We start from the raw sequence: 27,517 nt of genomic DNA on the forward strand, positions 1-27,517 counted from the left end.
GGACTCACCTGTCTGACAGCCTCACACTCTCAGGATGATTGTGGTTGGTGAGTGGCGGTAGATACTGTCATAGAAATAGAGACCGTCTCAGGTGAGCCGAAAGACAAAGCTCTCCACTGACTGGTGGATTTCTTCATCACCTGTGGTAACCAAGAAAGAACAAGGACGTCAGGACTCTCTTTTGGAGATAGAAGCTCAGTCATGCAGGAGAGACTCAGAGTAGAACCACTGCTCCACCAAGAGAAGGCAGCAGAGGTGGCTCTTGTCAGGAGGCCCCATGGGAGAGATGATGTCTCTCAGTCGACCTGTGAACACGGTGAACCTGGTGTCTTCACTCCAGCTGCTGCCCTGACGACTCAACCTCGGGGAATGGATGTTTTCCATGACTGTTGTTTTAAATTTAGAGCTCCAGCAGATTGTTTAGGAATCTGCCAGTCACAAAGGTTAGGTGTCGAGTTCCAGGGTCAGGATTAGGGTTGGTGGTCGGCGCTACAGTGAGAAGCAGCCCAAGTGAACTTCTAAAGTCTCCTACTCTCCAAGGCTTGGCCAGTGCGTGGTTCTTTCAGAACACGCTCCGGAGCCTGAAGTCAGTCACAAGCTAGCATGTGTTTGGTAACACAATCTGAGTTACTCTTCCGTCTGGCCGCCATGAATGGGGCCGGATCAGGACGAGACGGGTCCTAACGCTAACACAGAGCACATTATCTCCCTGTCAGATGGACCCCAGACGTGCGCCCCACACGGAAGGGCAGGGGGGCGACTGAGTTAACAAGCTAATAGCACAGTAGCCACCGCCAGGTGTGGGCCTGCTTTATTGCATCTGTTTCCTGGGGAGGGTCTCGCAGCCAGAGGCCCCTCGGCTCCATAAGTCCCCCTTGATTCCTCTTTCACTCACCGTCTCTCAGGGATTAGACCCCTGTGGTTCCTCTGTACAGAAGTCAGTCCAATTTGCCAGGTGCCAGATTTAGCCCTCAAATACTTGGACTTTATTGTTTCTTTCCCGTGTGTGTGTGTGTGTGTTCGAGGAGAGGGGCCTTGTTAACGCTGCATCTGTTGGGGTGGTGTTGGTTTGGCAAGGAAGCGAGGACCCCCGGTGACGGGTGACAAGTTAGCCGGCACCGTGAACCTGTGAGGAACTAGTCAAGGTCAAAAGGTCTGCCCGCTCTGATGGTTCCCAAGACCTTGAATAAATGGACAGCAGGTGACACCTTTGAGCCCACTGACTCGAGGGATGCTCCTAGAACTGGAGTCCACCTTGACTAGTCACTGCACTCTCGCAACTCAAGTCATCATGACTCACTGCAATGAGTGACAGGCACTTCCTGTTGAGTCATCAGAAGATGCTGACTCAGCTGTTTTCAGCTCCATATGAAACTTCATAACAAACAGGTGACCTGAGTCGGAGGAAAGGATGTGACTCATGGGTGATTGAACAGAGTCTAGTGAATCGACACAAGAAGGTGGGAGTAAAGGTCGACTTGCCCGAAACACAAGTTGTCCCAGGCGACCCCGCCATTATTACAAATGCTGGATCACGGGGCTCAGTAGGTCAAGGTAATAACGTATGGAGTGTCTCTTCTAATCGATGTCTGCAGAGCAGCGACGACTGGAGGCAGAACAAAGCGATGACTCTGCTCTGTCGGACATGAAACAGACGCGTCGCATTAGCGGTGCTAATAAAACTCAGACAAAGACCAGAGCGATTAAAAGAACGTGTCCTTCTGCCTTTTATTAGAGCTGTCGCACGATCACCAACACAGCATTCGTTTGGCTTCACTTTGATGTTTCGAGTGGCAAATGGCTTAATCGTGGAAGTTCCGACCAGGACTCCTCGCGCAGAGGCTCAGAAGTGGGACCCGCGGGAAGCGCGTCGTCCTGGTTAACGAGGAAACGCCAGCGGAACGCACGTCAAACTTGAAAATCAGCCGCAACTTGTGTTGACTGGGAGTGTGTCGTCTTGTTAACAAGTCAGGAGAGGACACTCGAGGACTCGTTTCAGAGTCCGAGCACGTCCGGTCTCCATTTTGCGTGGAGCCGGCTGAGCAAAGACAAATGTTGGTGTAGGTGTTCCACACATGCCTGAGCCAGAGTGACCGCTTTCACTCAGCTTTCTGTCTACGTTACTTTCATAAGTTTATGCAACTTTTCTCACACTCTTTTCCTGCCCTCGAGACCTTTTGATTTGCTTTCATTGATCGTTTCCCATTTTCAAACGTCTATTTCTTCAGAAATGTCAAGGTTTTTTTCTGCTTCATTTACATTTTGTAACTATTGAAATGGATACATTGAGTTGTTTCTGTGTTACTGGTCATTGATGTTGCGAGCAATGCTAAGTGTTAGCATCTGGCCCGTGCGCTCTTCAGTCCAGCTGTTCACTTCCTTGACAACCACAGTTGTGCAGCAGCAAGCATCAAGAGTTCCCAGAGCCACCAGTGACATTCTCAATTTTAGAACACTTCACTCTGAGCGTCAGCCGAGTTTGTTCCCAGACTCTCCGAAACGCTCTGTGATTCATCAGCAAGATATTCACGAATGCTAAATGAGGCAGAAACTCAGAGGAAACCCTTCCATGTTTGGAGCTCTGGTTTGTTGCCGGCACTTTGGGGAGACTCTTTGTCAGTATGGTGCCGGGCAGGTGGAGAGGGTGGTCTCAGGCGTCTGCCAGCCGCATAAATGATGCGTGTCATTGAGGCTAATGGAGCAAAGCCACACTGCAGTGATACAAGAAGGTTGCCTTGTTTTAGAAACGTCTTGAGTTACCATGGGAACAAAACCCTGCTAATAATGATGGCGTAAAAAATCTGTTGCATTCATGACAATTTGTTTGTTCATTTTGTTTTTCTTCATGGATTTTAAAAAAGTGTTTGCCAAATTTTAAACAATAAGCAGATATTCATTTTATTTTTTGTTGGTTCACATTTTCCTTTTCAATTTTTTTGTGTTGAGCTTCATATTTACTCATTCCGTTTAAGCATGTTTCAGCATTTGTCTTAATAGTTCCAATAATAGTCATATATTTTCTGCCAATTGCCTTTTTACTTATTTGTCTCACTATTTTGTTTGGGACGACACAATAAAAAAATCGATTTTTTTGAACTGCATTTGAGACCATTTTGTCGGCAGAATGAAGGGATTTTTTCCCTTCGACATGTGAGCAAGCACAGACTAGTTAGGCGCTAGCTAAGTGCCGCCTTCGACCTGAGGACGATCGTACCCACGAAAACAGGCCCCAGTCGCCTCGTAAAAGGTGACATCACTGGAGGCTCAGCAATTTGTCTCTGATAATTGACTTCCCACCACAGGCAGTGCGGTAACCGTTACTCGGCAGGAACTGGACACGAGTCAAAGATGATCCTGCGACACGTTGTGACGTCACGTGGGCCGGGGTGATTCACCGGGTAAAAAAAAGAGGCTCACCTGTGACTAACTCTGCAGCTATGCCAGTCATGCGTCCATGCGGCGTTGCACGGTGGCGTGGCGTGTCAGACGTCTGCGTGTCAGCGTTTGAAGGAAGGGAGGAGGTCACTTGGAAAGTGTTAAAGTCGGTGGAATGAGGAGAATGCCAGAGATGCCGCTCTACTGGCGGGGCTCCTCCCGCTTCCTCCTGCAGGGAACCGAAATAAGTCAGCGTGTTTGTTTGATGCCGTGTGGGAACGAAGACCAGGGCTGTTCAGGTGTGAGGGCCGCACCCTGGACACAATGCCGCAGTCATTGCTTGTCAATCATGCGCGCGCTTCAGGCGTGTCGATAAATCACATCAGAGCAACTTCCTGTTTGCCCTGGCTACTGGGGGACGCTCCAACCTGCCAAGTGTCTGCAGAGCTTTGCACCTGTTCTTCTGGACAAAAATGCTGCTGCCATTTCAGCGCAACAATGTTTCCTTCGAAAGATAGAAACTACAGATTGGGATGCCTGAACTGTTGACTAACCAGAGTGGGGAGTAGCTCTGGAGTCCAGGCTCAAACGCAACAGAGTGGAAAAGGCAGACATGCAGAACAATACATCGCAATTTCCTGCTAAACAGCATTGTGTTTGCGGTGCTAATAAAGTTTTACAGTCCATAAACGTCATGGTGGTTGTGCTCCATCATGCGAAGTGATTCACTGTTTGAATTGTGTTCTTGCTGATGCTTTGTTTACAAACGTATTGTTGCCAACCGAGAGGTTAAATTCCTGCTCAGAACTTCATCGTCGGATGTTGCTAGCCTTGACTTATTGTGCTCATTACACTCCTCTCCTTGATTTGTTACGGACGATTTGCTCGAGAACAAAAGAGCTGGGCTCCGGGTCGACAGAACCCGTCGGAAACCGGGGGCGTTTTTAAGGGAGTGAGCTTTGGGCTGTAAAGTTTCTGCCTCTGCATACATACCAACTTGTCAGTGCATCCGTTTGAAGGTCAGTGTTTGTACCCAGATGAAGAAGAGTGACCAGGCTGCAAGTTTTCCACAAGTGCTGCCAAGATCTGAGAGCCGGCAGTAAAACTCTGCGCTGGCCTTTAATTGAGCTCTCTGATCGTATAAAACTAACTTCCTGTCCTCCTTCCTGCAGCTGATACGTCTTGGGAGTGATGCACTGGCTTCCCCTGGTTGCCATGGTGATCGCCTCGGCTCTGCCCTTCCCTCAAAGCCCCGTGTCCAGGATCGCCGCCGCCACGACAGAGCCTGGCTTCGTAGAGCGCCGTCATGACCGGGCCAGCAGCCTCATGGAGCGACCTTCCAGCGAGCTCTCCCGCGGCGCCACCTCGCAGACGGATTACGACCCGGCGGAGAAACTCCGGGACGACGGTTCAGAGAATCCAGGAGCGCTTAGGAGCACCTCCGAAGGAAATATGTTTCTGGATTTAAACTCGAGGGACCCACAAGGCCACACTGAGGACTGGAGAGAGTCTTTGGCGAGTCCCGCAACCCAAAGCAAAAGTACTGCAATTCCTGCTGCTGGCGCTCAAGCTGAGCCAATCTCAGACCCCAGAACGATGGACGACGGGCTCTGGTTGGACAATACTATCCTTGAAGGAGGAGGGATGTTTCTGGACGCTCATCCTCGAGTCCTGTTTTCGCCGTCTCCGTCGCCCCCCAAGCACCCTCCACTCCTGCTAATGTTGGAATCCGGCCTCCTGGAGGAAGACGGCGAGGATATAGATGGACACATCGAGGGTCACGGGGACCGGGCCACGGATCGGACTGGTTGGGCGGAGAGCTCCCGCGCTCTCAGGAGGGACAAACGCTCAGAGATAGACAGGCGGCGAGGGGAGCGGTCAGTGTGTGATTCGGAAAGCGGCTGGGTCACTGACAAGGTGACGGCCACGGACTCTTACGGCCAAAACGTCACCATCTTGAAGAAAATCCAAACTCAAACAGGTCAGATAAACCAATACTTTTTTGAGACTCGCTGCCGACAAGCACAACCGGCAGGCGACGGGAACAGGGTGGCGGCCGCTGCCAGATCGCCGGAAATGGGCGTGGCTGGCGCCGGCTGCCTGGGCGTGGACAAGAAGCAGTGGGTGAGCCAGTGCAAGGAGAAGCACTCGTTTGTCAGAGCGCTGACCAAAGACGCCAACAACCGGGTCGGCTGGCGGTGGATCCGCATCGACTCGTCCTGTGTTTGCGTGCTGCTGTCCAGAGCCAATCGCACGCCGGCGAGGGAGGTCTTGACCAGGAGGGGGAGGGGCTAAGCAATGCTATTTCTCTTAATAAAACACCAAGACCTCAACTCCAGATCTTAGGGACGATTTCATATCTAGATTTTTCAAAGGTTTTCTACTCATAAGTTATTTGACTAGTACGTAAGCATGTATGATATTAATATATTCTGTGATATAAATGTGACACCAGTATACGTTCATGTATGCAGCTATGTATATCTGTGTGTATTTATAGACACGTGGCTGGAAGCTGTCTCCAGTGTCTGATGATAATTCCAGCCTGCCGCAGGTCTGAGAGGACGCGGCGCCCCCAGCTGAGGCTCCTCGTTAATGCTGCACACTGTTCCCTCACAAACGCAGCAGCAGCAGCTGATGATGACGATGATGATGTCGTTACTGTTCATGAAAGCATGAGGTCTGTAAACGCCAAACCGGTAATAAACGTCTTTGTACTCGGCACTTTTTCAGCTGGTGATTTGTGACGCCTACACAACACTGAACACCAAACTGCAGTCTTGGTGTGATGCTACCTCATAGTTTTTTATTGTGCAGTTATACAGGAACAGCTTGTGTATCTGTCTGTTTGTGTGTTGTGCGGTGGGCTATTTGTTGTTTGAGGAGGTTGAGCTTGTTCTATTGTGGCATATTGGTTCATATTGTCGAGCATTTTGGCTTTTACAAACTTGCTGTTGCGCTCACTGGTTTCAGTTCACCCTTCAGTTTTCTTGCTTTGTTTTCGAGTCACTGTTTAGTAGTTTATCCTGCACAGACTTTGTGTGCGTCCATTACTACTGAGTGGTTTTCTTTTGTGTTAAGTGATTGCCGTTTCTGATCGCTGCGTTGCTCTTGTGTTAACTGACCTGTTGTTGTGTTTACTGAGTACGGCTGCAGCTAGCGATTATTTTGGTCGTCGACTAGTCACCGCCGGTGATGACAGTTAGTCGACGAGTTGCTGTACGAAGTGCACGGGTGGACGAACACGCCCACGTGGCTGGTCGCAGTGTTGCAAATACAGTGAAATATAAATGAAGTACTGCACTGTGGGACAAATCTCATATGATCTAATAAAAAAATGTATGTAAAATGTTGTGTTGACCTGTGTAGTGTTAAATCTTTTTTGGAACTTCATAGTTGAATTTGAATTGCTCCAATGTGTCATGAAAGGCATGAGTCCTTTGACGTGTCCTTTGTTAACATTGTTTTGGATCACAGTGGTCCCAGAGCCTCAGGCTTTTCTCTTCTTACGGTGGAAGAGAATGATGGCATCATGACTAGTAATGGCTGTTTACAGTCGACTCTGTTGACCAGTGGTTGCAGCCCTACTCGTGTGCAATGTGTTGTCTTCCGATTTGTTGTGTCCAGTGATTTTCCCCTGAACACTACAAGTAGGTTGTAGTTGTCCATTCACCAAGGTGCTAGTTGCTATGTTGTTGCGTTCACTTCTCAACTCAAAACGAGCAAAATCATTTACAGAAACAGCGACGAGCAGCGATCGAGCATCGGCCGACAGAAGAGGCCGAAGGAGTGCGACAGTCAGCAGCTGGACCGCTTTATTTCTTTTTTCCGTTTACATCACCATTGTCAATAATTGTTATTGTTAATCTCTGTATGATATTTTCACTTTAAAGATGGAAATCTGTCGAGAGGTTTTTCGAATGTTCACACACAGAAGTCGCACTTGTCGAACGAATCAAGAAGGACCAGGACGTGTACGTACGATTATCCAATACAGACCTAAAGAAAATATTCATCGTAGAAAATAAAAAACTGAAAAAAATACACACGTTATACAAATTGATCCCCCAGGCTGTCCCCACCCCTCCCGCCCCGTCCTCGTTTATCATACAGATAGATATTTTCAAACGACACCTCATAGCTTCACCACCAAAGGAGATTAGGTCGTTTGTTGGACATGCATCGTAAACACTAAAGGTTTTGTTTCCTGGACGTCCCAGCGGGTCTCGCACCCCCCCCACAGAGCTCCGGGTTCAGGTATGGCTTGTGTGAGCAGTGAAATGTCCAGGTTCTGGTTCTGTCTCTCTGTCTCTCCTCGATGATGATTACAGGTCTTCAGCAGCAACAGTTCTTCACTCGGACTCTTTCATGTGTTTGGACCTTCCGGCCACCGTAGGCACGGAATTGGCCACTGGTTTCGCGGATCGCGCCAAAGCTTGAGCTCAGTTCAGTTTGGATTTGCTCTTTTTTTATGAGCTGGAGGGCACCGCCTTTTTCATCTCATGCATTGTTGTGGGTTGGAATCCAAGTACGGGCACCTGTCATGTGTCGTTGCAGGGGTCTCATATGGACGGTGCTGGAGGTAGAGTGCAGAGCGAGGCAGCGCCGCGTCAAGCGCTGAGGACTCTCACTCAGAAAAGCCCTGCCGAGCTCGCACGACAACCAAGTCACTACTTTGGCTACCTGACACGAGCCTGAGGGCGAGGACATGCGACCGACAGACTTTGCATGGAGGGTCCTTTGAAATAGCGTGGACACACAGATGCTCGAGTAAATCTAATCCCATGGACCCCAATTGTTTATATTGTTATTTGAGATCAGTGATGGAAATACCGTTTTTACAGTTTCAGAAGAAGAGCTCATCTTGACTAATGTGCTTGAAGAATAGTCATTCCTGACCTTCTGTGAACGGCATCTTTCGTCGTGAAGTGGCACCACGACTTTCATCTCTACAACTGTGACTTCTGTGTCATCAGCTTTCAGGCGCTGGAACGTGAAAGACGAGGAAAATGAGTCGTCTTAAGAGAAAACATCGAGCAAGACGCCATTTTCTGAACGTTGACCCATATACAGCTCAGTTCATTTAGTCCTGAACTTATTACCAGCGTTATTAAAGCAAAATTCTTCAGGATAAATAAGATATAAATCAATAAATATCTGTTTTTGCAAAAATTTAAAATAAGTATTCTGATGTTGAGATTAAAATGAAGAATATTATGAACAGAAATACATAAATATTTACCAGTTTGTTTCCTGTAATTGCCATCTCTCTACCAACTGTCCCTGTGGTGCTCCTCAGGGGTCAATCCTCGGTCCATCTGTGCATCACGTGACGCGGAACAGTCGAAGCTTCACACAAGTTTGTGTTTTCACGAGGATTATTGCTAACGCGCACAGGTGAGTGACCGGAATATTGCCTAGTCAGAGTCAGCGTTGGGAGTATTGCTGTCGACGTGGCGATCCCGTGCCGGGGACGTTGACCTGGAGTAACCTCACCTCAGAGAGACAGAGCGAGAAAACGGCTGACCTCAACCTCTTTCCTACATTCTTCAGTCTTCTGGTTATTGCAGACCGGTTGGATTCAATTGTGGGTGTGAGTCTGTTTTCCTCTGTGGCTGAGAGTTGTGGTCCCGCTCCGGTCCTGCAGGGGCAAACTTACAGTCAGGCGCCGCTGTGGCCGTAGCCTTTCTAGTCTTTTGATGAGCACGTGTGAAAATAAAATGATAAAGTAATCAGGAAATAAAGATTTCAATTTTGAAGAATTCTGTTATGTAAAAAAAATTACTTCCAGATATGATAATTAAATTAATATTTAACATGCTATACATTGCTATATATTAACATCATAATCTCCTGTATAGTTAATACAGTTAATAAATGAGCCAAAACGTCATTTGAAAAAGGATCAAGGGCAGATGTGCAATTGGATACTAATGAATAAATGATTGAAAAAAAACGGACATGAGTGTGCGGGCCACATGTGTGAATGCTGCTCACCGTCAGCGCCGCTCCTCAACAGGAGTACGTCCTCACGGAGGCAGATTCACCGCGGGCTCCAGAGGTGGCTGTGGTAGAGAACAGACGCCGTTATTAGCCCTGACTCTCCGCAGGACTCTCCTCTCGTCTACACGGAATGAGGGATAATGATCTTCTTCTTTGAAACTGGCGGAAAATGAAAATTCCACTCCGGATAATAGCTGGGTTTTAGTTTTTACAATGTGTGTGTGTGTGTGTGTGTGTGTGTGTGAGAAGGTGAGTCAGAACCTGAAGGTCAGAAATGGGTTGTAAATATTTTTTTAGCTGACTCATTGCTGAAACATTCGGTGCTGAGATTTGATGAAGAAGCTTCTTCCAGCTTCGTGTTTACGTGGAACCTTCAACTCCCGCTCCAGTTTGTCTCTCAAATGTTTTTGAGTTTGCTAACTGACAGTCTCAACCCGCCGCGTTGGGACGACACACGACCTTACACAGTTTCACAGGCTCGTCATGAAAGCCCTCAGTATCTGGAGTCCACCATGGGCGAAGACAGGCCTGAGAGGAGCTTGTCCTCCACATCACCTTCAGATGTGACTCAGCCAGACTCACAGACGCCACTCCAGGGTCGACGATCCGACAATCCTCCGACCCTAATTCTTGTCATTCCCCTCATGTGACCGACACCAGCGCCAGTAGCAGCAACGTCTAAATCGAGACTTCAAGGCCGTGAGCGTGTCAGGGGTCGACTCACCTTCGCTCTGAACTTTTCTCAGGGTAACGGAGGGAGTGGAGATGGCTGAGGCACGGAAGTTAGCAGGCAGGGTCTCGGCAGAGTCGGAGGTCACGCCCCGGAGGTCTTTCTCCCGAAACATCTTCCTCCAGGAAGGTGAGCGGGTGAAGGTCTTGGTTCCATCCTGGGTGGACGGAGAGACACAGTGAGAGGGGAGGAGGTGGCGAATAGCTGCTGTGACGCGACACGCTGACCTCGTCTGGTCGTCGTTCGGTTCCCATGGAGATGAGGGAGTTGTACTCTTGCTCCAGCTGCTGCCGAGCCTGAGGAAAGAATTGAGAGTCACAACGCTTTAATCGTTTGCTACTAATGTCGTCGTCACAGTCGTCTCCACCCTGTCTGCACTCTCTTCTTCACCATTGCACCTCACTCAGGATGACTGACAAAGACTCAGTCTGGTCTCATGAGTCGTAAATACCTGCGTGTTCTGGTTGGGGACCTGCAGCAGGAGCGCCAGGTCAGTGTAGTCGAACGTGTCATCCAGTGCCAGCAGAGCTCCGTGGACGCCGCTCTCTCGGAGGTTGTCGGCGTACTCCTTCAGCCCGATGGACTGGACCCAACACATGACGCGCTCGTTCGACCACACCATCACATCTGCTGGTCAGAAATCGCCAGTCTTAGTCCCTCAGGAATTCCTTGGTGTGGAGGAGTTTCTTATCAGGGTGGTGCAAGAAATGTTCCTGGTGATTTAATTTAGTTGGGAAACTCCTCAGCCCACCAGTCCAGAGGAAGATTTCTCACAAAGATTCATTGAAAAGAAAATTAAACTGAACGTTGTGGACTTTGTAAAAATGAAAAATTCAATCATTTTACAATTTCAACTACATACCACAATTCAAAATATACTGTCAATATGGAAATCTAATAGTAACGTTTTTTTTCAACTTTTATACAAATTACACTTTTCGTGATAAACAATTACTATCAAAATATTTGAAGGAGCTCAGGTTAGATAATCTGTGACGCATCACTACGGGGATGATTTGCATCACGGAGCTTATCACTTTCCGGCTGAGTGTATGGGGGTGTACAACGATGACTGCGAGGGTGCCAAGCTGAGAAAGCATCAGCTCCAGAGTGTTGACATTTGTGTAATTGCTGCGGTCTGCCATGGTTTCTTAGGATCAGCAGGGGGAAACAAGATCACACGAGGTGGTCGACATCCTTGTCCAGAAATGTGGTACCGTGTAAATAAACCAAGTCTTTGTTTACCTTACCCAGTTTGTTTGTGCCAAAGCCAGAGCAGAAACAGCTCAAGTGGCGGTGATGGTTTACGACGTAGGATGGACGTTTCCTCGCCGTCAACTACCGACAGATGTTTGTGCAGTTATTGTCTGCAGATGTTTATAACGTACTGAAAACCAGTTTGAAAAAAGTTTGTCTGAGGTCAGTGCTGCAGAAAGAAGGTCACGATTTACGATTTTTCACAATTCCTCAGAGAACTCTGGTTTCCTCCCACAGAGTCATACAGGTTTAATTTCAAGGGATATCTGAGGAGCTGCGGTAGAATGTGGTGGTGGGAACCATCATGGCCGCCAGTGATGGATGGAGGGTCATTAAAGAGCAAAAGGCGACCACACCCGAGGTACTGAAGGTGTGAAGCAGACTCACCTTTGTTCTGGTGCACGCTCTCCTCCCTCCTGCGCTCCAGCTCCTTGCGGTCATAATTCAGGCGCTTCAGGCACATGATGCCGTAATGCATGCTGACCCTGGGAGAGGTCAGAGAGGCAGAGGGGTTAGGCGGGTTCCACGCTCACCTGCTCCGGCAGAGAAAACACCGGAGCCTGGAGACACACACCTGACAAGTGTTTCCTACATGTGTCGAGTTACACGTTCATATTTGTCAAGAAGAGACACGACGCAGGGGTGCACATCTCCTCTGGCGGGACAGTTCTGGACCTGCGCCCGAGAATTCGGACCTGCTTTCACCGCTGAATAGTTGGAATACACTGTGCGGTGACTCGCTTGAATGTGTGCTGGCGCTTGCTGGCTACGAGTCATGGAGGTCTGGGATTGTCCTACAGGTGTGTTCCTTTTAGCCTCCAGTAGGAACAAAAAAATCTTGTTTTGATCCCACAATTGTTTCGTCCCAGTCACTACGTCAAATCAAACCAGTTTGGGATCAAATTTAACAACGTAGTGTCAACGAAAGGGCTCCAATGTACAAAAAGGAGCTGCGTCGAAACAGCTATAACTGACTGGACAGGAAGTTGATCTGACTCAGGCGCTCTCCGAACTCTTCGCGACCAACTAATGGTTTCAGTAGGAAGTGAATCTTCCATTTAGTGGCTCAGCTCTCACTTGTGGACTGACAGGAAGTGAGTCACCAAACTCTACTTTAAACATGTCTTCCTCGCAGACTTGCCAAACTAAACAGGAAGTGAGTCACATCTAAGGAATCGCTAAAATCATCAACATCCGATTAAGCTAGAGAGATTCAAGTACGGCGTGAACCCTCAGGAAGTGGATGATTGAACTTGTTAAAAACAATAAGGAGTCTTCTCATGACTCATTGTCGAATCAGAAGGACTTGGGTCTACCTGTGGAAGCTGTCAACCATTTTAAGCTGTCCTCGCAACTCCTTCTTGGTCAGGTGGTCCAGCATGCGAGCATCCACCAGCGACTCCATGAAGTAGCTGCGGTACTGCGGCAGACCGAGACTGGGCAGCCAGTCGTTGCCCACCCACTCGTGATTCATGTCACCGTAGGCCAGAATCTGGAAGCCGTCAAGAGGGCTTGATTCACATCAGACTGTGATGACTCAGAGCATTGAAAAACCCATGGGGTCCTTACCTGATCCCAGCTGAACTCCTTCAGCTCCTGAGAGCGAAGAAAAGATGCAGCGTGTGGAGGCGGAGCAGGAGATGGAGGAGCAGCAGAGGAATGAGGAGCAGAGGTGAGGAGAGAGGGACAGAAGGGAGGAACAGTGTGTTAGTGAACGGGTTATTAGTCGGAAACACTGAAGCAGCAACCAGGGGGAGCGTGAAGCTCCACTGTCTGGTCTGAGTCCACAGAGAGAGATCAATCGATATAAAGACAGAACAAAGACGAGGGAGAGGAAGGAGGAGGAGGAGGAGGAGGAGGAGGAGGGGGAGAGAGACATCAACATACTGAAAAGTGAAATTAAAAGTGGTAAGTCAAGACAGCAGACTGACCGGAGGTTTGTTGGCGGCGTTTAAGGACTCCATCTCAGCGTGGGTCATCCACACATTACTGGTGGACTGAGGACAACATCACAGAGAGAAAATGAGGATTCAGACGTTGACTGAAGAGAGCTGGATCCCAGATCCTTTTGGGTGCTGCTCGGAACTGACTCTCCAGCTTGCTGAAGATTTTCACCCATTTCTCATCTAAAGCCAGCTAACGTAACCGAGTCTCAAGTCATTCGCTGGTTTATTCATCAGCGAAGACAATACAAGTCATGTCAGCACACCCCATCACAAGCACACTGAACAGGCTGGACTCACGGAGCGGGTGCTGGCCGGGGCTGACGGGCTGGTGAGGGACACCATCTCCTGGATGGCCAGCCGTAGCTTCAGGCGGTGCAGCGGATTGCTGATGCCGATCTCCCTCTGGATCTCGGTGTCGGACAGGTTGGCCATGATGGCGCCGCTCTTCACATTGGCACGACAGGCAGCGACGTACCAGGCCGGCATCCCCACCCACAGCTGCCAGCAGAAATGGAAACCTTTTCCAGTGTGTCCCATTTTTCTCTCAAAGACCACATAGCTCACGATGAAGTTGTTTTCCTAGGTGATGCTATGGTGACTAAGACTCGTACCTCCAGCCAGGAGACCACAGTGGGTCCGTCCCAGGAGGCGAAGGGGAGACCTTGGCGACAGGCTTCTTCCAGGAGTTCGTGTCTGACAGAGGGAGACGTCTTTGACCAGACGAAGGAGAAACAGACAGAATGGAAACATGACTGTTGCTCACTTCTTCTTGCTGCGGCGGTCTTTGTCTGCCGGACCTAAAGTTCCTGTCTTGTTTATTCCCATGGAGTCACCCGAGGCCAGGTCTTCAGAGGGCGTGGACGCTGGAGGAGTCACAGAAGGAAACACTCAAGACAAGAACCAATGGCTGGAGAGCTCCATGGTCTGCTTACCGAGCGAGGTAGACCCGTCGCGTCCGGGCTGCCCCATGCGGCCCTTCTCTTTCTTCCCAAACAGCCGTCCGATGGAAGACTTGATGCTTTTCTTCTTGCTGGACTTGTGGAGAGAGTCCTGGCTGCTGTTGGTGCTGCTACCGTCTGCAGAGAGACTGAAACAGATATCCTCGTCTCACTAAAGCTTAATACGCTCACATTTTCAGGGCTCAGTAGGTGGTGCTCTAGGGATAAAAATATGATGTGAGGATCCATATTCTCGAGCAGAAAGTTCCCTGCAGGTGGCTCAAAAACTGAGGCGTCACAAAACTTCATCAGCCTGTCGCGGTACACAATCAGAAACACACTATGTATCCGGGGGGGTGTTTACCTGCGGAACTCCCGGGGGTCGTCCAGCATTGCCCCGGGGTGAGTCAGGGCCATTCGGTCCAGTCGCAGAGCTCGTGGCGTCGGGGGAGGCGTGGCGTCCAAGAGAGCTAGGGAGCGCTCGTCACCTTGGTTCTAGAGCAGGCAGAATTCATGTGTTTGTCAGGTCGCTCCTGATGTTTGTCAGGTCGCTCCTGATTCTAAATTCCAGCATTTGTTTGCCCTCTCAACGTAGCGCGAGTTAAAGATAGCCCTGTAGAGGGAGCAGCTCTTGCACGAAGCTAACATTATCTTAACCCCGATTGGTTGATGACTGTGGCCTGAAACACACAACTGGCCTCTTCATTTCTGGAACAAGTTCAGGTAAAGCCAGCAACAATCTTAATGAGTCGAAGCCACTCAACAGTCTAAGAAGACGGAGCAGCTGCAACTCTCTGAAGGTCCACTTGGCTCCAGAATTTAGGACAGTACAGAAGAAGAGAAGGGTGGTCTGCATTACCTGTCGGTCGTTCTCCCGGGCAGGAGAATGAGGCAGGCGTGGCGTGGAGTGTCCAGAGCTCGGGGGTGACGGGGAGGCCAGGGTGGAGGAGGTGATGGAAGAGGTCATGTAGCTCCGTCCGGTATTGTCCCTCCCTAATGAGGACGGTGGGATGGGCGGACTGTCCAAGGCGATGCTACTGACCCGACTCTCGATCTCCTCCGCCCGCAGCTCCGTGTTCTCCTTCTCCTCCTGGATCAGCCTGGAGCGGAAAAACACGCTCAGAAACCCTAGAGTGTCCAAGTCTGGAGAGCGCTTTTGTTCTTTACTACATGTTGATTCTGCATCTCTATTGTTATTTTCCATTGCATTCAGATTATAATTTAGAAGTAACTTCTTTGCTCAAAACAACATTACACAAAATGCTATTTTGTATTGTTATAAAATTGCAGATTAATAATAATAACAATTTTATTTCAATAATTCATAACTCAATCTGCTTCTCCTCATCTTCACGTCTCAGTGCAAAACCGGTAAAGCCTCAGTTGTGAGTCACCTGTGGGGAAACGGTATGGGAGTAAAAGCTACGGGCGACAGTAAAGCTGGGCAGTTAACACCAAGCATCTCGTGTTCACACTTGATCTAACAACAGGATGTTTACAGGATGTTAGCAAGCCTTCATAGCAACCAGGAAAATTACCGAAGGATGGGCATCCGCAGGGAAAGCTGTCACATCAGGCATCACTTATGAGCGTCTCAGGAGGATTTAACACATCGCTTAAGAGAAAACTTGGCTCATGACAGAAGAATGAGAGATAAGCTGGAGCTAGTGAGGAGCAACTGGCCCGGTGATACAACTACAGGATCTCACATAACTTCATATTGCTGCTGTGTGTTGAGCTGAGAAGTGACTCGTGCCCACTTTGTTCTGCAGGTGGTCAGTTTGCGAGTGAGAAGCTCTTCACTACTGCGCTCATGTTCAGGCATGTTGAGCGTGAATAAAAAAAGTTTTCCTACACACAATATTTAAAATAATGCACAGCTCAAAGTCAGCAGAGGAAGACATTGGAAGCAGTGGTTGTACAAACACAGTAACAAGCCGCTCCCGCCATTGTTCCCATCCTCACTTGATCTCCTTGTTGATGGCCTCAAGCTGTTCCTGCAGCATAATGGCCAGGGTCTGTACGTCTGTCTGTCCGCTTGGCGAGAGCAGCTCCGAGCCGAAGCGGTGGTCACCATCGTCCTCGTCGTCAGAGCAACCCACGTCCATGCTAGGCTCGAACCCGGTCCCTAACAGAGCCCCGCTTTCCCAGTCTGGATACTGAGGAATAGGAGAAGAATGTCACAAATCGGATGTCAAACTTCAAAGCTTGTCTAGGAGAACCAGGATACTGAGTGAACTGGTGTCGCTTGTCATGCAGCGTCCTAGTGTTCACTGCCATATGGTTGCTTCACTCTTCAAAAGCAGGTCATCTGCTTCAGGGTGGATCATGACCAAGTATCCCACCAAAGTTGCTGAACCTTAGGTTTTCCTCCATAGCTACACTAACAAATTTTCCCTCTCAGCATTGTCACCATAGAGCCTGGGCTCTGATTGGTTGAGGCGCTGAAGGACAGTGTGAAGGACTTCCAAATAACACTGTTACAAACAGTGTCAGTAGTGTGAATATCTCAGATATGTTATGAAGGATCAAAAGTTAGAGGTTTTGGTCTAAGGTTCAAGTGTGTTCGCACCAAAAGGTGCAAACGATGAAAAGGATTTCAAGTCAGTAAATAAAAGAATCAGTAGAACAAGAATGGTGTCCATGCTGGTGAGCTTTGCATGAACTCCATCTACCTTGCTGGAATCCTCGCGGGCCGAGCTCCAGCGAGCTCGGTGACTCCGCCTCACCACGCCCCCGGAGGAGCCGGTACCAAAGGGGTCCAGGTGAGTGGTGGAGCCCGTTGGGAGGGACCCGCCTCCGTGGGAATATCTCAACTCCAGAGCGCTTCCCGGCAGCGAGCGGCTGAAACGACAGATGAGATGGCAGCAGATGAGACGAGACACGAAGAAGCCCTGAGGTGCAGAGGAGCTCCAGCCACACACAGCAGCGAGCAGCGCACACACCTGACATGTTGCTAAACAAACACGGTGGATGGTGCCAAACAACTGTCTGAAGACGAGTGAGCCAGTTCAGGTTTCAGAGTTCTCAAACGTCATAAACGAAAGTATTTTTCTCTACTACTGTACACAAACTGGAGTGACACAATCCATCAGGGGCCAGCTCCACCTTCCCCCTCCTTCATCATCCTCCCACCTTCAAGTGCCTTACGCCGTCTCCAAACTTCTACTTCTGATATGCTCACCTCTGATTTTGTATTTCCCAGTCACCCCTAAAAAAGGACCTCAGTATCTTCATCTCTGACTCTTCCAAATCTGATTGCTATACTCTCCTGCTGCTATTCTAGAGTCACAGTTGTCTCCACCCTGCATGCACTCTTCTTCGCCTCCTTCATTTCACTCTGGAAGACCCCAAAACTTCCAAGTGCTCCGTTATTAATTGGAGCCTCCAAGACACCTAGGGATGGGGTCTCAGGTCAAAGAGCTGAGTGGGTTCAAGGCGACCCTGAGGCATCAATAGGAATTTGGGGATCTACGTTAAACATGACACTCGAGCTCTAGATTGTTTTTAATTATCATAAAGCCATCAACAACAACGTTTAACGAACCACCCCAGCAGCAGGTTTTTAGCACGGAAGGATTAGCCGGAAGGAACGCAGAAGAAGAAAAGCAGTGATGAACGTTTGAATCAATCAGCATGGTATAATAAAGAAGGGCATCAAACGTGACACAGCCGGTTCCTGTCTGACGGAGGAGTTGGGACATGCAGATGAATGAAGTCTTTTGAACCAACCTGGAGTAGGATCTGCCGGGCCTGGCTCGGAGCTGGTCCAGTTCCAGCTGAAGCCGCTCAAGCTCCGCGATCAGCTGGTCCTGAGGTCGGTGGGAGTGAGGAGGCGAGGCAGAGCTGGTGAGCAACGCGTCAGGGGGAGAGTCACACGCTGCAGAGCTGTTACCTTGTTGGTCAGTAGGTCGTCCTGCAGCTTCTTCATGTTGGACAGCTCTTCTGAGAGAGCGTTCTGGACCAAGACAAGCGGGTTAGAGACGACTAGCACTGCTAAAACTCTAATGCTAAGTGATTCCTATGCAAAATTACCACTTCAGGAATGAGGTGAAATATTCATTATTATATATAAAATAATAATAATATTCATGAAGAGGTCATTAATAGGTCACTAGTGTAATCCTTTATCTTTATTTAAAGATCTAATGTAGCCTACATCTTTGGGAATGCTGTGGACGTTCATGGTACCTTCTCCTCCAGCGCAGCCATCCTCTCCTTTAGGTGGAGCTGCAGCCGTTCGTTGGACTCGGACAGCAGTTTGTCCACCGTGTCAGAGAGACGCTTGTTGTGCTCATCGTTCATCCTCTCCCTCTGCCTCGCCTGGGGGGACATGAGGCAGGATGAGAGAAGAGTGAAGACAAGTTCAGGGAGCATAACAAGATGAGGGAAAGAGACGTGTCACCCTCTGCAGCTCTTGGTTCTTCTCCTCCAGCTGCGCCTCCATCTGGCGCAGTCGCTCCTCGAAGTTCCCGTGACGCTCCTCAGCCTGGACGGTGGAGACCAACAGAAGTGAATCGAGAGACACGTACAGAGGAGACCGTGTTGTACCAAGAAGAAGAATCGATGACGATCATAATAGAGAAGGACATGAAGGTGTGACGAGAGGATTATGAAGACAGCTAGGAGAAGATGGGCTGCAATGAAGCCTTGGAAACGACTTGTCAGGCTGCTTCAGGAATGATTTCCTCCATCACTTCATGCTAGCAGATGCCTCTGATATCACAACACCCGTCCAACACGTTTTCCTTGGCAGTGTCTGAAGTCGACACTGGAGGTGAAAGAGGCAGCGAAGATCCGAATGTTTTCATCTGCATCGCTGAGAAATTGTTGGCACTTGTCATGACGTCTGATATTCAGCTGCGATCAAGCGTGAAGGCGCAGACACGGAGTTACACAAACGCACACACACCCACGCACACCCACCCACGCACACACACACACACACGCTCGGGCAGCAGACAAGCACAAGTGAAAAGACTATAACTCGCTGAAGTGGAAACCAAGTGATGTCATCGGTGGAGTCAAAGTAATTAAGCACAGGCAACTTTTAACTGCAATTATTTGATTACTTCTCGACCATCAATTACTTTGTTTACTCTGAATAGCATTTGAAGTCTCAGGCTGACGAGTGAAGCAGCGAGTTCTTTGGCACCACACACTGCTTTTATTAGCGCATGCAACTGTAGCACTAAATTCTCTTGGTTTCAGAGTTTCTTCTGGAACATTCTTGAAACCAAACATCATGGCAGTGATTGGCCAACAAAGCTTCACAATCGTCTACACCCGGCCTGCACTCTCTTCTTCACCCCTGTCACTCACACTACTGACAGTCATACTCTCACGACAGATCACCACATCATCAATAAACATCATGGTCTGTGGAGACTCTAACCACAGCACTGATGAACCAGAGTAGATATTTGCATTGAGTATTTTTGCTTCTACTAATAATACATTGACCTGACCCTCACTAGCACTCAACCGAATCGTCTATTGGTCTACCTAAGCAACAATCTGTTCCTCCACATCCTTGGAAGGAGGAGCTAAAGGAAGCCTGTTGATGGACGGACCCCGGTGATCGACTCACATGGGAGGAACAATAACATCACAACAGGTGACATCTTCAAACCAGCTGGAGCAGTTTGTTGACAGTTGAGGAGAAGGTGAAGGAGCGGCTCCATTGTCATCCGCAAACAAACACTGTTGTCAGATCCAATGTTGTTGTACTGAACAATAACTGTGGATTTAGCGTGAGTGGTGTGAGGTCATCGTGTTTTTCCTGTGAACTCGACAATGAACTGACAAACATGGAAGCCATTTAGAGGATGCTTTAAATGACTGCCGGAGAGGAAAGACAACAGCCGAGCCCAGTGCTCAGATCAGTGAGTTCTAAGCCCCTCTGTTCGGTTTCAGCAGGGAGTCACTCATGCAACATTTGTGAGTGAGTGGTTTCAGCTGGACTAAAACAACGGACAAGCCTTCTCAAACATGCTAAGCTTATGTCGAGACAGGACAAGTCGAACACGTGCACCTCCACCAGATTACAATCATACTTGACTTCCTGTAGCTGACAAGCTAATTCTGTAAACGCTTCAAAGAAGAAGAAGCGTGGTACATTTAGGGATGTCACAGGATGAAAATTTCATATCAGTGATCAAAACGTACTGCCACGGCTGAAATGAGAGATGCCACTACTTGAGAAAATTGACGGAAACCGCACGTGATTGAGCGTATTAAAATGAAGTGGAAACATCAAAACAAGCAGACAACATACAACGCATCATGGAGGAGGACATGAAGATGAAGTTTTCAGCATGTTTCTAACGGAAAAATACCAAAAAAAAACATCATAATGACTGAGGTCCGTTAGTCATGGAACTCAAGTCTCACATTCTGATGGATTGGATGTCAGGCTGACCTCACAAGTACCACTGTGAGTTAGCGACATAGTGGACAACAAACAGGGCTGTTAAAGTGATGCTAACCGGATTTTACCATGTTAACAAGTTTATTCCAGGCTACATTAAAAAAAAAAAAACTTTGTAAATTCTAACCAAGCAACTACAGCTGCTCCTGTTCAGTAAAGTTTTGAGGATCGTATTGAGAGTGACTAAAGCTGAGCGCAACTGAAGCAATGGAATCAAATCCTGGGAAAACAAGGGTGTTTGTAAAGCGTTTCATAAGCCTGTCTGTTTGAGAACTTCTCCAGCTCAATACCTGTCCGGGCAGACTCAGTAGCGACAACATAATTGTGATTTAAATCAGAGCAATTTAAATGTACGTAAAGATTTGTGGAATCAAGAAATTCCAGCTTTGTAATCGGAGTGCATTGTTAACACGGAGCGAGCCTGATTGAGGAAAGGAGAGGTGGCGGGCTGATGACGACAGAGGTGAGCCTCACGCACGCTGTGTTCTAGAGCAGAGGAGGAGTGCGGAGGCCGCCTGAAGCAGCACACACACCTTGTTGAGCGCCGCCACTCTCTGTGCGAGCTGAGCTTCGATCTCCGGCAGCGTCTCCGCTCGCTGCAGAGTCTGCTGCAGCTTCTGCTTGGCGTCGTCCAGACGCTCCTGCAGCTGCCGATTCTTCTCCTCGCTCTGCAGGGAAGGAACGAGGATGAGCGCATGCGTGCACGCACAGGCATCCTGGAGGTCTCACCTGTCTGTAGAGTGAGTCTTTGCTGGCCAACTCGTTCTCCAGCTTGTCCTTGATGTCGTGGAGAGACGTCGCCTCCCTCTGGGCGCTCAGGTACCTGCACTGACGACATGAGCATGAAGCCTAAAAGAAGCTCAAAGCGAAATCTCCCGAGCGAAGAAGGACCTGCGCTCCAGCGTGGTGATCCGCTCCTCCATGTCCTCCCGCTGACAGAGCGCCTGAAAGATGAAGAACAGAAACGTGTAGGAGAAAGCTGCGGTGGACAAGTGTCAGGTTCAAACGGAGCACACTTGACTCGCACAGCTATTAGCTGAAGAATGAAAATCACCAGTTAATGGTTGTTGACAGACGTCAGGAACAGACACTTAAGTTACACAAGAGGCCGAGAGGAGGGTGGTAGGGTGTGCGGAGGGTGGGCGAGCTAACCCTCATGATCACACGACAGTATTTCATCAAATCTAATAACCATGAAGGGCAGCTCAGCTGGTGGTCCTGTCACCACAACTTTGAAACAACTCAACAGACATGGAGGTCAGCAATGTAGCACCTCATGTCGACTCACAATGTCATAATACCAGAGCACAAAACCACTGTTGTCTGTACCTCTTTCACGTCTCTCTGCAGCTTCTGGTTGGCCTCCTCTGAACGGGCCAGTTCCCTGCGAGCCGACGTCAGCTGTTCCTCGATCTCTCCGACCTGAGCCAGGACAAAACCCTACATGAAACTCACTCCACTAGATCCACAGGAAAAGCCCCAAACATCAAGCGAGGGATCAGCAGACACATAACACAGATAACCATGACATTTTCAGAGGCCGACTTCATTCATGAAATCTCAACAATCACTTTCACCTTTCCCGATTCTTTGGTGCCCAGAAATAAAGGGTGAAACAGAGCACCACCCCAACAAGCCTGCCATCTAGTGACGGAATGCATTCATTGCATGGAAAATAAGAAAATAAAAAAATATTGTTGCAAGGAGTGAAGGATTGCGAGTCACTGGCAACAGCCCAATAAAAAGGCTCAGAAATGGCCCTCAAGACGTGGTTTGTACCCACCCTGGCTGAACTCTGACTATAGAAGAAACTTACCTCAAAAACATGAGACATTCTCACAGGAATTCTCCCTGTATATTCAGCAGATTTTAACGTGAGTCGTACCTGTCTGCACATGAGGGCCAGTCTCTCCTTCAGCTGACCCAGCTCAGACCGCTGGCGCTCGATCTCTCCCTCTCTCTGCCGGTCGATTTCGCCATCGTCCAAGATGGAGGACGGTCCGTTTGGGAGTCGCTGTGAATCACAAGTCATAAGTTCATTTGCTGTACATACAGGCAGTCATAATCACTGACTTCACTCTACAGTAGTGACTCAACATTTATTGTCAGTTTCAGTGTTAAATGTGTTAGTACTTCCAGTTTCACCAGTTCGTCTTAAGTGAAAAAAAATAGTGATGAACTCTGACTCAATAGCTATGTCGTCCGTGAGAGACTCAAAGCGCAGCTTCCAAGATTGGAAGAGGCTCCTCGAGACTTTGCGGGCCCCCAGCCTTCAATATTGCAGCGTCGTTCTGTCACCATCTTGTGGCCTTCTGGAGAACTGCACTTCACAACTATGAACCGATAGACGGGTGATTTGTCGGCGTGTTGCTTCACCTCTTTGCCGGAGTCCAGTCCCTGCTGCCGCCTTTTGATCTGATCCCTCAAGGACACAACCTGTAGGAGAGGGGACCAGAACCATGAGCAGCAGCTGAGGTGGAGCTCAGAACCTCTGCCAGCTCACCTCCTGAGAGGAGGACTGCAGCTCTTCCTCCAGAACCGCCACCCGCTCCAGCGCCACCCGCAGTCTCTCCCGGACCTTCTCGTCCAGAGCTTTGTGGTGCTCAAACAGGGACTTGAGGGCTTTGAGGACCTCCACCTCGCTGGAGACCCCGGCCGGGGACTGGGCCTGCCGCTTGACCACCGTCATCCTGAGGCTGCGCTCGTGTCGGGACACCAGGCACTCCAGATGTTCCAGCAGCAGCTGTGCTCGCGCACACACAGACAAATCAGAGCTGAAGACGCCGAGCTCTGAGCTCGGCGGCACAACTCACCCGAGTGTTGTTCCGCTCGGCCTTCAGCTCGGCGATCTCCTCCTCGCGCTCCAGCAGCTGCTCACGACAGAGGTTGAGCTCCTTGGTCAGGACCGCAAACTCCTGCAGCACCAGAGGAGAGTTAACAAGGTTGTTGGTGAAATTATTTTAACAAGCTATTTATTTTTCCATTTAAGATCAGTTCACATCATAAATACTAATTCCTAAATATATTTCAACTAATACAAACAATTTATAGTCAAATACATTTAAAATTCAGTGTCATTTTTGCCTATTTCATATTGAATTTTTAAACTAATTTTGTATCGAAGCTCATTAAATATATTGAAAAGAGAAATTCCTCTGAAAACAGAGGTGTATCTTCACAGTCCAAATGAGCATCACATATATTTTTTAAAGGTTGGTGGTTCGTCTTCAATCCAGCATAGCGGCATGCCAACAGTGTCGAGTCCAATCATTGGTCAGATTCACCAATCATGAGTGAGAGTTTGGCCTCCATGGCAACGTGGTCCTCAAACCTCCACACATCATTAGATCCATCAGACTTCGATCTACAGTGACTCACTCAGTCACTGTCTGCCTCTTTAACTCCTCCAACTGGAGTCTATCTGACATCTGGGCGTCGTACCTGCGGCAGGGCGATGGAGAGCTGTCTCTGCAGAGACTCCTTCTCGTGGCCCAGCTCCCGGAGGCGGAGGTGAGCCGTGCCCAGACTCTCCTGAGTCTCCCTCAGACTCTCTAGCAGGCGCTCCCTCTCCGTCAGCATGTTGACCATCAAAGACTCCAGGTTTCCCGTGCTTCCACCTTCATCTCCGGCGACTCCTCCTCCGCCGGCGCGGGGGTCCCGGGTTCCGTAGCCGCCCATTCCTCCCATCACTCCGCCGCCCATTCCGGTGCCGGGACCGGCTGGAGAGGACGAGCCGGGGCCTCCGCCGCGGCCGTCCTCGGAGATGGTGGGCATCACCTCGCACATCATGGTGAAGGCTGGATTTGGGAAGCGGTCTTGATGCCGTCAGATAAGAGAGGGGTGGGGGACACGAGGGGGGAGGGGCGGGACACACGGGTCAGAGGGAGGAGCGCAGGTAGGTAGACCACCTCTGACCCTTCGTCCAGGACTTACTGAGACCAGGAGGTAACCTGAAAGAGAGAAGCGCTTGATCAGGAGAGGTTGCTGGTTCAACTTTAATTCCCAGATCGCTAAAGTGGTCAGCGGTTCAAATCCATAATACTGGGTCTACTATTGATGTGCCTATGAGCAACACCACCACCGAGAGGTGGGCGAGTTGGTACCGATCCAATTCCAAGTCCTAACTTCGCTCTGGCTACCTGACTTGGACTAGGACGCTAAGGAGAGACGTTTCTGGAGATGACTCGAACATTCGACTGTTCAGGCGGGAGAAAGTTAATGGTGGTATGGAGCTTACCGCTGACTCGAAAAGGCCTTGAAACTTGGAGGTGAAGTGCCCAGATACATGACTAGAATTGAGGTTTGCTGGACGCCAGCAGAGAAGACTTGAAGATATGTTGGGTTCATGAAACAGACGAGCGGTCAGTCTTGGGCGACAGCTAGCTGAAGCCTCGGCAGCTTATCTCGGCTCGGTGGCTCCCAAACCAAACCGACTCACTCACTCGACATGGTGTGTGTGTCCGACGCTTCAACTGCTATTCAGCGCCCGAACAGTCTCTTGTGGGACCAGACTGTCAAGCGGTGCACCTGCAAAGTCGCGCTGGCACTTCACGGAGGAAGACACCCTCCGAGGCTCCCGTGCTGTCAGTCATCTCGGAGGTACGGGGAGTTTCCGAGGAACTCCCGGAGGCTCGGGCGGGGGCCTCGCCCTCGCGGTCTGTCATCGCGATACTTGAGTCCATCATCCATCAGCGGCTCGTGTCTGGACCCTGACGTAGCCAGCACCAAGTGGTCATCATGGGAATAATGAACGCGCGTGATGTACGGAAATGAGCCCGAGTGGCCCCCTTCACCTCGGCGGCACCGGCGCGCGCACGAACACGCGCTCTCGCAGGCCTCGGCGCTGCCTCACATGTAGAAGACCATGAATCAGTTGGAGGGGAATGTGGAGCGAACAGCAGAACCAGAGGTGGCATCATGGAGAGGCCTCGGACGAGCGGAGTGCATCTGTCGAACCGCTCTCTCATCACGGAGGGAGGTGCCACCGGTCCGACGTGAAACAGGCCCAATTACGAGCTTCCAACCGCCAACAAGACCGTGTTTTCAAGGATGATTGCCGAGACGGGAGGCTGGAACGGAACCGTCTGCCCCCCCTCCCAGCCTCCCCCCTCCACCCTGCTCCCCCACCCAGGAAAACAGCTGGATGTCACCGCGGGTTCGACCGCAGGAGAGCGGCGGCGTCTTACCGTGTCCATGGTCGACAGAGGCGGGGAGGGAAGGCGCATCGGTGCCCGGTTCACTCCATCGGAGCGCCGCAGGCAGGTGCAGGTTATCCCCGTGAACAACCCGGTTACCAGCCGAACTCCATCCCCTCCCTCCGCTGCGTCACCGCGCACGCGCTGCACACGAGCCACATCCTGCGAAGACTTTCAGAACAATGGCCCAAGCGGAAGCTTGTCATTGGAATTAATTGAAGTTCATTGGAATTAAATTCACTTATTGGGCGACTTTTTGGAAAAGTGCTTTCAAAAAATAAACATTCTTTCATGTTATTTTTCTTTTTATTTCATTTTCTTACTGAAAGAATACAAAAAAATAACTCTTCATTCCCGCAACATGACACAGCTTTTAAAATGTATATTTCTGACTGGCAATGTTGGTGAGAGTGCTCAGTTATCAGGGTCATCACGCAGCAAAGGTTTAAATCGGGTCAACCGGACGAGCAATCGTCAAAGTAGTCAAAATAGTCTGATTGGCAGTGACTGCGAACAGTCTCTCCAATCAGTGCAAGGAAGAGGCGGGGCTTGGGAAAGGCGGTGACGTAATGTCCTTGCTCGCCACAGCAGCATAAAATTACAACAGTGTGTTCAATAAAAATATAGTTCTACAGTGAAACTAATTCAGTAAACCTAACTTAATACACCCATGTTTGACCAGTGGAGAAGCAAAATGTAGAACAAATGAAACCCCATATAAATGACGGCTCATCAGAATATAAGCGCATTACATCACAGCACACGTCGTGGGTTCATGCCACTCGAGGGTGACGACATGGGAACGGAAACTGTACAAATAAACTCTTCTCTCATCCCGCTGTCATGACAACCTTGATTGACAGGAGGCAGCTGCCGCAGCACCGGGGGAGGCGGGGCCATGCGGGGTCACAAGAGGTCAGCTGGTTGGAGGAATTTCGCCTGGAATGTCCTCGGTGGGTCAGAAAAGCATCTTGACGGACAATGAGGAAGTGGATCTCTGGGGGACACAAGAATGTGAGGAGACAGAAGGGGCGCCGATGAGGATGCGCCATTTGAGGTCGTTGACATGAACACTTTTGGTTTTAAATTAGCGAAGGCCAATGAACAGCCGGTCCCCTCACTGAAGAAAAAAAGTAAAGTAAATAATAAAGAAGGAAAAACAAATAAAAGCAAGGGAGTAATTAATAACGTTTGATAGCAAGGTGTTTAGAAAAATATAAAATGAAATATAAACGACAAGAATTCTTGAAATTCAATATTGGAGTTTTTTAAAAGCAGGTAAACATAATCAATGGCTACAGACCAGATTGACAAAACAGAAAACGGCAAAAAAAAGTATTGAGTAAAATTAAAAAATAAATAAATAAACCCAAACAACACATAATTTAAAACCATGGATAACTATAAAACAAATAAAAATGTACAAACAATAAAAATATATTTTAAGATGTGACTTGAGACTTGAAATGAAATAGAATAAAAAGAGAATTAGGAATCATAAATAATAAAGATACACAGGTTTTTTTGGCTGAAGCTATTGACAACTCAAATAAGAGTGTGGCTCACACTTCCTGGAGTGGCGAGCGCACCACAGTCTGAGCGGACAGCTCGACGTTCTCATGCTATTTTGCTCTCCACTGGAA

The 27,517-nt window shown here is 49.2% G+C and overlaps 2 protein-coding genes and 1 long non-coding RNA gene across 7 annotated transcripts in view; 1 reads left to right on the forward strand and 2 right to left on the reverse strand.

The window, feature by feature from the left end:
* The window catches only part of LOC128750737 (uncharacterized), a 6,624-nt gene extending 2,157 nt beyond the window's left edge, over nucleotides 1–4,467 (reverse strand). Inside the window, exons 1-2 of the long non-coding RNA XR_008413195.1 lie at nucleotides 3,418–4,467; nucleotides 9–64 (exon numbers count right to left, since the gene is read on the reverse strand). This is a non-coding gene — a long non-coding RNA (uncharacterized LOC128750737). The remainder of the gene's footprint in view (nucleotides 1–8; nucleotides 65–3,417) is intronic.
* Nucleotides 1–7,729, forward strand: part of LOC128750688 (neurotrophin-3) — a 10,705-nt gene extending 2,976 nt beyond the window's left edge. For both annotated transcript variants that reach the window (XM_053851113.1, XM_053851114.1), the window contains exon 2: nucleotides 4,548–7,729. In XM_053851113.1, coding sequence (XP_053707088.1) covers nucleotides 4,567–5,670 — 1,104 coding nt within the window. In that variant the 5' untranslated portion in view covers nucleotides 4,548–4,566 and the 3' untranslated portion in view covers nucleotides 5,671–7,729. The remainder of the gene's footprint in view (nucleotides 1–4,547) is intronic.
* On the reverse strand, nucleotides 5,515–26,025 carry ppfia3 (PTPRF interacting protein alpha 3). 4 transcript variants are annotated; one of them, XR_008413172.1, is made up of 32 exons: nucleotides 25,866–26,025; nucleotides 24,121–24,629; nucleotides 23,493–23,594; nucleotides 23,183–23,422; nucleotides 23,056–23,115; nucleotides 22,565–22,693; nucleotides 22,009–22,101; nucleotides 21,571–21,623; nucleotides 21,409–21,502; nucleotides 21,213–21,347; nucleotides 18,655–18,738; nucleotides 18,441–18,572; nucleotides 18,145–18,207; nucleotides 17,982–18,061; nucleotides 16,925–17,093; nucleotides 16,215–16,408; nucleotides 15,109–15,349; nucleotides 14,614–14,744; nucleotides 14,244–14,398; nucleotides 14,075–14,174; nucleotides 13,923–14,004; nucleotides 13,609–13,809; nucleotides 13,297–13,362; nucleotides 12,935–12,961; nucleotides 12,682–12,857; nucleotides 11,753–11,850; nucleotides 10,560–10,738; nucleotides 10,336–10,404; nucleotides 10,103–10,265; nucleotides 9,373–9,440; nucleotides 8,618–9,016; nucleotides 5,515–8,361 (listed from the first exon to the last, which is right to left on the reverse strand). XR_008413172.1 is itself a non-coding variant. In XM_053850955.1 (31 exons), the coding sequence occupies exons 2-30, from the start codon at nucleotides 24,466–24,468 to the stop codon at nucleotides 9,388–9,390; spliced, it is 3,717 nt and encodes a 1,238-aa protein (XP_053706930.1). In that variant the 5' UTR covers nucleotides 24,469–24,629; nucleotides 25,866–26,025; the 3' UTR covers nucleotides 5,518–9,016; nucleotides 9,373–9,387. The 4 variants fall into 4 exon arrangements, 3 of the variants coding, with proteins under 3 accessions (XP_053706930.1, XP_053706931.1, XP_053706932.1); XM_053850955.1 differs by having other exon boundaries at nucleotides 5,518–9,016; XM_053850956.1 differs by lacking the exon at nucleotides 25,866–26,025 and adding an exon at nucleotides 24,917–25,252 and having other exon boundaries at nucleotides 5,518–9,016.
* Between the last annotated feature and the right edge of the window lie 1,492 nt (nucleotides 26,026–27,517).

The sequence above is a fragment of the Synchiropus splendidus genome, chromosome 19, assembly GCF_027744825.2.
Source record: "Synchiropus splendidus isolate RoL2022-P1 chromosome 19, RoL_Sspl_1.0, whole genome shotgun sequence".
NCBI lineage: Eukaryota > Metazoa > Chordata > Actinopteri > Syngnathiformes > Callionymidae > Synchiropus > Synchiropus splendidus.

Bases quoted from the DNA above. Each gene is read 5' to 3' on its own strand.
- ppfia3 (XM_053850955.1), bottom strand. From the start codon at position 24,468: ATGATGTGCGAGGTGATGCCCACCATCTCCGAGGACGGCCGCGGCGGA. The intron at 18,739-21,212 runs GTGTGTGTGCTG...TCCACCGTCCAG, and splicing joins GAGTGGCGGCGCTCAACAAG to GCTGAGGAGCGTCACGGGAA. The intron at 11,851-12,681 runs GTAGACCCAAGT...GACCTCTCCCAG, and splicing joins ATGGTTGACAGCTTCCACAG to GGTCAGCATGCATTACGGCA.